This window comes from Magnolia sinica, chromosome 13, assembly GCF_029962835.1.
Source record: "Magnolia sinica isolate HGM2019 chromosome 13, MsV1, whole genome shotgun sequence".
NCBI lineage: Eukaryota > Viridiplantae > Streptophyta > Magnoliopsida > Magnoliales > Magnoliaceae > Magnolia > Magnolia sinica.
This window is the reverse complement of record NC_080585.1, coordinates 3451664-3461657: the sequence shown is the minus strand read 5'-3', so window position 1 is coordinate 3461657 and position 9994 is coordinate 3451664. Positions and strand designations below refer to the sequence as shown.

Sequence of the window (9994 nt, the reverse complement as noted above, 5' to 3'; positions counted from 1 at the left end):
CGTATTTGAAGCACTGCTTAAACACAGGTGTTGTGGAGGATTCCGGTCCAGCCAACTCACCACGGTAAAAGTGGCAGGGCGATGAATCAATCGGATCTGTCTATCTAGTTGACCCTACTTTTTGGATGGATGGATTTCCCAAATGCGCAAATATCCAATTTCTTATCCATCTAAAAGGCTGCCTTCAAAGCGACGGTTTGAGATGAAAATAGGTAATGGCTAAACAATTATCAAATGGAATTGGAGAAATGTGATGGACTGTTGTCTAATTGATGTGATTGTTGAAATTCAAGATATTCATGATAGGGCCTACTAGATGGACCGCCCGGATCGATATTTAACCCTGCCACGTGTACTGAGGAGAGACGGCGCTAACATTTTCCAATCCTTCCCGGCTCTACCGTATCATGTAGTTATGGCGCCCGCTTGATGAATGGCTCGAATCATATCCATAGGAGATGCTCTTTCTGCTCAGAAACTTACATGGGAATACTTCACTTACGGGTCTTGACACTTGGACGGTGGGGAACCCGCGCAAGCGGTACAGATCTCTCACGGACTTAGTACGGTGGCCATTCAAATCCCACTCACCTCATGCGTCGCTACGTGTGGCTAGATCCAGTGCATTCATCAGGTGGGCTTTTTTTGGTATTTGTCGTCGCCCAAAAATCAGGCTGATTTGGACTGCGGGTGGGCCTTACTTGGACATTCAATTTGGACAATTGCTAACAATCTTTAACGGGAGCGGATTGGGAGAGACCCCGGATCCACCAGGGTGGGTGGGACCCCTGACTGCGGGGCCCACTGTGATTTATGTTACTACATCCACGCCGTCCATCCGTATTGAAAGTTCATTTTAGGGCATGATCCAAAAAATGAAGCAGATCTAAATCTCAGGTGGACCATAATACAAGAAACGGTGGAGTAGTCTGAAGCGCCATCTGCTGCTCTTTTGCTGCTCTATTAAAGAGGTCCCGACTGGATAAAGCTCCATTTCAAATCTCATCCGCTTCTTTCTCATCTCTCTTCGAAACCCCTAATTCCCGTTGCGGAATGCAAGACCCTACTCTCCTCCTCTTCTGAAATCTATTTCTTCTCCCTATCTCTGTTGAAATGGCTGCAATTTCTTCTCTGCTATCTCCCAATCTCCTCCAACAGCCTTCAAGACTCCGCAACCGAACGCCCAAACCCTCACTTCCACTCCTCAAAGTAGCTTCTTCCTTCCACGGATCCCATGCCTTTCTCATCTCCTCAAACCCTAGAAAACCCCTGAGAATCTCTGCTCAGGTTCAGGAAGCCCCAGTTTCGACCCGAGACCCGTCCTCCGAGGCAGCGAGGAGACTGTACGTCGGAAACATTCCCAGGACCGTCACCAATGAGGAACTCACACGGATATTCGAAGAACATGCCTCCGTTGAAAAGGCTGAGGTATCGGCTCTCCGACTCATTCTATTTTATTCCCTCGCTAGATTTACAGAATTATGGGATTTGGAAGCTTAGGGTGCGTTTGGATGCACCATACAATTGAAGTAAATTGTAGTTTCCTCTGTTAGCATCCATGTAGAGCGACTGAGCTCAAAATTGCAGTTTGACTACTTTCAAGTTGGACCCGAAAGAAATGTAACTGCAATTTGAGACCTACTTCTGCATTATGAATACTGGGAAACATGATTTGTATTCATCATTTTCTCTTGATGGAACTGAAGGTTTGCAATTCAATTCGCTCGAGCATCCAAATGCAGCCTAAGGAAAAGCATTACATTTGCTCAACTGTCTCATTACTGCCCATTTTCATGTCACTGGTTCGATTTCTAAGATACTACAATAGTTCATGGTTTTAGGGCCATGGCCTGCACATGTGTTGGTGTTCCAGATCAATGATTTCGGCCACCCTAATATCTGGCAAGTGTAAGCATAGATGCTGGAGATGGGCAAGCAAACCTTATGTGGCTATTCTCCTGACCTTGCTTGCAAACTTCTGCAAAAAAGATCTAACCTTAGATTACAGTGGAACTTTCTTCATGCAGAACTTGTGATGTAAATGGTGATGGTATAGGAAAAATAACCATACCAACAATTTTGTGCTAATGGAAAATCTTAGCAGGGAACGGATGGGTCGGTCTTGTTTGTAGTCTGTAAATGGAAATTCCTATGTGCAGTGCTTTAGATGTAATTGGGTTAAAAAACAGATATGTGCCTTGTTTTCCATTCTGAGCTCTGTCTGCAATGCGCTGGGCACAGAACAGAAACTTCTCTTCCCTAGTACTTGAATTATGTCAGGCATGAAGTCCGCCTTGAGAAGAAACATGTTCACCCTTGTACATCATTAGTATTTTGCAGACATATGTATCCTGGACAGTGCTATGGGACTTTAGTGTCAAATTCTCAAGAATAATCTACTCAGGGCTGTTAACAGGACGGTTTCAGTCTGGGCCTTTCCAGGCCTGAATCCACCTTGAAATATGCGAGCCCAGGCTGAAGCATGTTGTGCCTATTTTCCCAAGCCCAAGCCTGAGCCTTATTGAACTTAACTAGTCCGAGCCTGAATTCATGCCTGATTAAAACCGACAAGCCCAAACCAACCCTGATTAAACTGAATGGGTCTGTTTCCAATTTAACATTAATAGGAGGATTGAAAAGGATATAGTTTTTCAATATAGAATAGCCATGGAGGTCCGAGGCCTAGGCCCCAGCTGATGTGATCACAACATACTCATAAGTGCTCAACAGGACCAAGCCTGACCCGATTACTAACTGGCTTGAAATTTCATCCCTGAGCTGGACCTGTGGGCCTGATAATCAAGCTGGACTTCATCTCTCTTCGGGCCAAGCCAAGCCAAGCCAAGCCAGACAGTTTGACCTGGCCTGGTCTGTTTATAGCTCTGCTACTTAGGGCCAGCTCCTGCTTCAAAATCTCACAGGCTACTGTTGCTTTGATCACAAAATACCTTACTTTCTACTTTTTGTTTGATGCTCGTGTTCAGACTGCCTTCCCACTTCTGATTCTGGTAAGGGATGAATAGCCATGACCCTGGTGGTACCACTGTATAGTTGTAGCTTGAAATGAGTTTTCCAGGGGAAGATTACTATTTAGAAAAATATAGCTTCCCACTAGCATAATAGGGTTTGTCTTTCGTTTTTGAGATAGTTGTTCCTCATGCTTTGTTTCCAGGTTATGTATGATAAGTACTCTGGAAGGAGTCGTCGTTTTGCATTTGTCACTATGAAAACAGTAGAGGATGCAAATGCAGCTATTGAGAAGTTGAATGACACGGTAAGCTGCAATTCAGTACAATTTTAGATCTTGGTGGACATATTCCTCCCTTATGTGGTCTTTACATTATTTACATTGCAAGACTTTTATAGCTTAGGGGCCATCTGGCCTGTGACTTCAACAGAATACTCAAGCTGCTATTTTGTTCATGTATTAACAGGAAATTGGGGGACGGCAAATCAAAGTAAATGTGACGGAAAAGCCTTTGCAGCCTGTGGATGTGTCTCTTCTCCAGGCTGAGGAATCGACGTTCATTGACAGCCCTCACAAAGTTTATGTAGGGAACCTTGCAAAGACTGTGACCTCCGAAACACTCAGCCAATTCTTCTCTGAGAAGGGAAAGGTTCTTAGTGCGAAAGTGTCGCGAGTGCCAGGGACCTCAAAATCCAGTGGGTTTGGGTTTGTTTCATTTTCTTCTGATGAGGATGTAGAACTTGCCATTTCATCATTTAACAATTCTGTAAGTTTGCTTCTCCTATCTTAGGCCATTGGCTAGACATGCATACCAGCATACATGCATCTGTACATGTGCACATTTGCATAACGATAGTGCAGGCAGGTACATATTCATGCCTGTTTAATGATTACTTGGGTACATGTAACATGCAATGTATGCTTACATGTGACCATGGTTTCATTCATTGCAGAATTTGATAGTAGTTTCATTTGGTTTGTTCACTTAATTCTCTTGGTTCTTTCAGCTACTGGAAGGGCAACAGATTCGTGTCAACAAGGCCTAATGCTGCGGATTAGGAACTTGGGAGCTTGGAGATGCTTATTATGTTTTGCAACCCCCTTTTTTTTCTCCTTTTGTTGATAATCCGAGTTTGTGTTGACAAACAGTTGTAGAAACATGCCTTGTTTTTCTTTCTCACGTTGGTTGTATGCATAAAATTTTCTTCTGTCCAAGATGACCCTTGTCTTCGTAACCATCATAGTGTCCTGTAGTTGAATAGTCATTACTTGTAGTGGATTTTGTTACAGTACATTTTTTTTTTCATGGTTCTCAAGCAACTTTACATTTTCAAAGACTGAAGTATTCAAACCATGATGCGCTTTTCTTGACATGCCTCTAGGAAATTGTCATGCCCGTCTTCTCTGCTCGGGCACTGATGCTGCTTTTGGACGAGGCCATCGCTGGTCTCACCCCTAGTCAGGCCTCTGTGTGCCATGCTCTTGATTCAACCGGTGCTTATTACCTGCATCCAATTATCCATACCACCAACATATGATTTTCGTTGATTGTTGCCGTCTGATCATTGACCTGCAAATGAACGGTTAAAACGAAAGGTGGATGTCAACTTTTTGAAACCCATTGGATTGGGATTGTATACTATGGGACCTGAGCAGTGCGAGCCATTGCGAGGTCAGTTTGGACTGACTGATATATACATTTACGTGGAGATTTATGGGAAGTTTGGGGTGTCAGTCCTCCACTGGAGTTGGATCGGGATTGTATACTATGGGACATGAGCAGTGCGAGCCATTGCGAGGTCAGTTTGGACTGACTGATATATACATTTTCGTGGAGATTTATGGGAAGTTTGGGGTGTCAGTCCTCCACTGGAGTAACGCTTGTTGCTTGAATACCTGCAAACCATTAAAAAGGAAACTAAAACTACCTACTTAATATGGAAATCCTCTTGGGTCTTCCAGAGTAACCCTCCAGGGTATTCAACAGTAGTAACGCATGTTGCTTTATTTTTTTTAACACTCGCACCCACACACACCACAATGGGTACTCGAACCATCACCTGTGTTGAAACTGTAGGTCTACCACCCAGCCATCAGTAGATACCCCTGCAAATAGGGGTGTCAATGGGCCGGCTCGGGCCTGAAAATGATAATTTTGAATAGGCCTGGCCGTCAGGCCCAGCCAGTTGACAACCCTACCTGCATATATATATATATATATATATATATATATATATATATATGGAATATACGTTTTGACTTTTATAAAGGTTTTTAAAAAGCTACTCATTAATCGAGATAATTATCATTCCACTCACTTTACATTTCTTTAACAGCAGGTTGGCTGGAGCGCTGCCATAATGTTTATGTTAAATTTGCTGTTTATGTAAAATCCATCCAACTAACTAGTGTGTCACCTCGTGTTAGGCAAATACCCCCATCTATGATTCATGTGGACTACATGATTGGAAATTGTGGACCGGATGAGGATTTGTGATTCTTGTGGACTGCATGACTGGAAACCATGTACAAGGTAACAATGCTTTCCAAACCATTTCCCTTGGTATGGCCCACATGAATCACCTATGAGCCTGATTTTTAGGCTCTTGGCTTAAAATTTGGTTGTAGTGGATTTTACCATTACAATGATCTTGTAAAAATCAAGGGTTGACATCTCTCTCCCAACCATGTTCTTTAGTGTGGCGCACCTAAATTACAAGTCAATCTGAGTTTTTAGGATGCATATTGGGTACTACCCCTGCCCATCCCTAGCCAGGAAATGGGCAGGGGCTTTGAGAGGCTACAATGACGTATGGGTTTTATCGACACTATTCATTGTATCATTTGTGTCATTTTGGGATACAAGCCCAAAAAATGAGGCAGATGCAAGGCTCCTGTGGACCACACCACAGTGAGTAGTTGTGACAATGACACCCGCCGTTAAAACCTTCCTAGGGCTCACCGTGATCCTTGATTGCCATCCAACCTGTTCATAAGGTCACATAAACCTGGATGAAGGGAAATCACAAATATAAGCTTGATCCACTGGAATCACATATGAAGCTGACTTTCAGGCCTTTGGCCCAATGAGGGGCAACACACCTGATAATCAGTGGATTTTACATAACCATCGTGGTGGGGCCTACCTAAGGCACTTATTCATGTGTTTCCAGTCATGACGCATAAGGCAATGGAATAAGGTTTACATGGATAAATGAGGTAGTTTTTTGAAAACCTTTAATAGTGAAGTAGTATTTTGTAAAATTTCCTCTGTAATATCGTACATACTACTATAAGCAGTATCTTTAAGCCACTGATGCCACGGCTGCAAGTTGCAATCAAAGTTTTGAATTATTTCAAAGCCTGTTCCGGGGCGAGGGATTCAGGTAGGGATTTGTGAATTTTATGGATTAAAAGTTTGCCAATTAAATTTGTATTATAAATTTATTGAATTAGTAGATTATTTAACATATGCTTTCAAGGGTCATCTTGGACAGATGTGTAATCTAACGTGGACTCCGTTCTTGATCCAATGTGGAGACGAGGTATGTTCGTTATAACTTTCATGACTCATTTAGGAGTAAACAATTCATGGGATGGTTGGAGTATCACAGGAGGAACTATAACGAATCCGGGTATTTGGAGTTACGAAGGTGTGGCCGGGGCACATATTGTGTTTTCTGCCTTGTGCTTCTTAGCAGCTATCTGGCATTGGGTGTATTGGGACCTAGAAATATTATGTGATGAATGTACGGGAAAACCCTTGTTGGATTTGCCCAGGATCTTTGGGATTCATTTATTTCTCTCAGGGTTGGCTTGCGTTGGGTTTGACGCATTTCATGTAACAGGCTTGTATGGTCCTGGAATATGGGTGTCCGATCCTTATGGCCTAACCGGAAAAGTACAATCTGTAAATCCAGCGTGGGGCGCGGAAGGTTTTGATCCTTTTGTTCCGGGAGGAATAGCCTCTCATCATATTGCAGCGGGGACATTGGGCATATTAGCGGGTCTATTCCATCTTAGTGTCCGCCCGCCCCAACGTCTATACAAAGGATTACGTATGGGCAATATTGAAACGGTCCTTTCCAGTAGTATCGCTGCTGTCTTTTTTGCAGCTTTCGTTGTTGCTGGAACTATGTGGTATGGTTCAGCAACTACCCCGATCGAATTATTTGGTCCCACTCGTTATCAGTGGGATCAGGGATACTTCCAGCAAGAAATATATCGAAGGGTTGGTGCCGGGCTAGCCGAAAATCTGAGTTTGTCGGAAGCTTGGTCTAAAATTCCCGAAAAATTAGCTTTTTATGATTACATCGGTAATAATCCGGCGAAAGGGGGATTATTCAGAGCAGGCTCAATGGATAACGGGGATGGAATAGCCGTTGGATGGTTAGGACACCCCATCTTTAGAGATAAAGAAGGGCATGAGCTTTTTGTACGTCGTATGCCTACTTTTTTTGAAACATTTCCAGTAGTTTTGGTAGACGGAGACGGAATTGTGAGAGCCGATGTTCCTTTTAGAAGGGCAGAATCAAAGTATAGTGTCGAACAGGTAGGTGTAACTGTTGAGTTCTATGGTGGCGAACTCAATGGAGTCAGTTATAGTGATCCCGCTACTGTGAAAAAATATGCTAGACGTGCCCAATTGGGTGAAATTTTTGAATTAGATCGTGCTACTTTGAAATCCGATGGTGTTTTTCGTAGCAGTCCAAGAGGTTGGTTCACTTTTGGACATGCTACGTTTGCTTTGCTCTTCTTTTTCGGACACATTTGGCATGGCGCTAGAACCTTGTTCAGAGATGTTTTTGCTGGTATTGACCCAGATTTGGATGCTCAAGTGGAATTTGGGGCATTCCAAAAACTTGGAGATCCAACTACAAAGAGACAAGTAGTCTGATACAACATTGCTCTGGTATCTTTCGCCTCTATTTGATTTTTTTTTGATTTGACATAAGGGATTGGAGAAATCTTGATTTTCATCATCGCCTTTTCTTTGACTCTTGCCCTTTCTTTATCTGGGAAATGATCCCAAATGAATAGGTGTGGAAGCTATAATTGTAAACCACAATCGAATCTATGCTACGATAAGATCGTTTATTTACAACGAAATAGTATACAAAGTCAACAGATCTCAACCAATGCAATAGGATTTATGGCTACACAAACCGTTGAGGGTAGTTCTAGATCTGGGCCAAGACGAACTATTACAGGGGATTTATTGAAACCATTGAATTCGGAATATGGTAAAGTGGCTCCTGGATGGGGAACTACCCCCTTCATGGGTGTCGCAATGGCTCTATTTGCGATATTCCTATCTATTATTTTGGAGATTTATAATTCTTCCGTTTTACTGGATGGAATTTCAATGAGTTAGGTCCCATAAGAACCATGAAGTCCTAGCTTTTCAATCCAAAATGAATCACTTAGGACTCGGATTTCTAGGCCATTCTGGTAGTTCGACCGTGGAATTCCGTTGTTTCGGTATTTCCGGAATATGAGTGTGTGACTTGTTATAATTGATCCTATTGATAGTACAGAGAATAGGTCAGTCATCCCTCTCTCAAAGGGTTAAGACAAATCACGGGCATGGCAAGACTTGAGCCTACGTGTTACAGTGCAGGCGTGGGGTTTTCGTGCCTTGAACACATGCACATGTACCTAGTCCTAGAAAACTATTTAACCCGGTGCAGCTTTGGTGCGTGGGACCCTAATTGTGGCGCCCACCTTGATGTATGTGACTCGCTATATCCACGTTGTCCATCTAATGCAGGGAAGGATGTGAGGTCGAGCACCATATTCCTCAAGAGGATAACTATTTTGAATCCACGGAACTTCTCTGGACTCCTCACAAGACTCCTTGAATCTACGGGGAAAGAAAGCGGGAAAATAGAAATAAATTATAATAAAGTTGAAATTAATTAATGAATGAATAAAAACGAGTTCACAACCCTTGAATGAATAAAAACGAGTTCACAACCCTTTAAATAGGGATACTAAGCAATGAGAGAGAAATTGGAATCAAATAATGACTAAAAGTCCTAGAATTCGTGACTTACTATAAATAGTAAACTTACAATTTATAGACCGTCGTGATGTTTACTAGTAGTGTGCAAGGTTTTTGGCCAAAAATAGTAAGTGTTCTATTTGGCTTCACCAAACCGTTCTCCTAATTATTCTAAGCTCTTTTCCCGTTGGGCGAACTCCTAAAGTTCGACGGATGAAGAGTTATAATCAAACTAAAACTTACTATTTATAGTAAAAATGAAATTAAAATAGAAAAATGACCATTAATCTATGGGTATTTTGCAAATCCGGCTGGTGCAATAGAATTGGTTGGCTAAAGTAACTCGTTCTATCCTAAAATCATATATTTTACGCCCAATAACTCATTTCGGATTGCGAGATACACCTGATTTAAAGTTCAACGGTCCGGATCACTTCTGTCATGGACTGGGCCTTTTTTGAGCCATCTTGGCCATATAACTGTTTGCAACCCTCTCCACATCACCATCTGCATTGAATACTCATTTTAAGCATGATCCAAAAAATGAAGCAGACCCAAATCTTAAATGAACTATGGTACAGGAAATAGTAGTAATTGATCATTCAAAACTTCTTGTGGGCCACGAAAGTTTGGATCAAGATAATATTTGTGTGGTCTCTTCGTATAGGTCTTTTGACCTTATCAACAGGTTGGATGGTAAATAAACATTCCGGCGGACTTCATGTAGTTTTTGATAGTGGGGATTCAATCACAACTGTTTCCTGTGATGTGGTCCAACTAATATTTGGGCATACTTCATTTTTGGGGTCATATCTTAAAATGAGATTTGGAAATGGTTGGACGGTGTAGATTTAAGGCACATACATCACTGTAAGCTTCACAGTCCACCTCAGTGGATTCCGGGTCTCACCTAATCCGCTCCCTATTTATTCACATACACGAGCCCATCCCAAGTTGTATGGGCCATGGCCTAACAAAAATAGCAATCATAGTCAGTTATTGAGACAAGAAACACAACTGTT

The 9994-nt window shown here is 42.3% G+C and overlaps 2 protein-coding genes across 2 annotated transcripts; both read left to right on the top strand.

Moving 5' to 3' along the window:
• Positions 1–943: 943 nt before the first annotated feature.
• On the top strand, positions 944–4176 carry LOC131222452 (small ribosomal subunit protein cS22-like). Its single transcript, XM_058217518.1, has 4 exons — positions 944–1428; positions 3173–3274; positions 3435–3734; positions 3976–4176. Exons 1-4 carry the CDS (start codon positions 1114–1116, stop codon positions 4012–4014), a joined length of 756 nt encoding a protein of 251 aa, XP_058073501.1. The 5' UTR covers positions 944–1113; the 3' UTR covers positions 4015–4176.
• Positions 4177–6518: 2342 nt separating this feature from the next.
• LOC131222451 (photosystem II CP47 reaction center protein) lies at positions 6519–8041 on the top strand. Its single transcript, XM_058217517.1, has one exon. It carries the CDS (start codon positions 6534–6536, stop codon positions 7863–7865), a length of 1332 nt encoding a protein of 443 aa, XP_058073500.1. The 5' UTR covers positions 6519–6533; the 3' UTR covers positions 7866–8041.
• The last annotated feature ends 1953 nt before the right edge of the window (positions 8042–9994 follow it).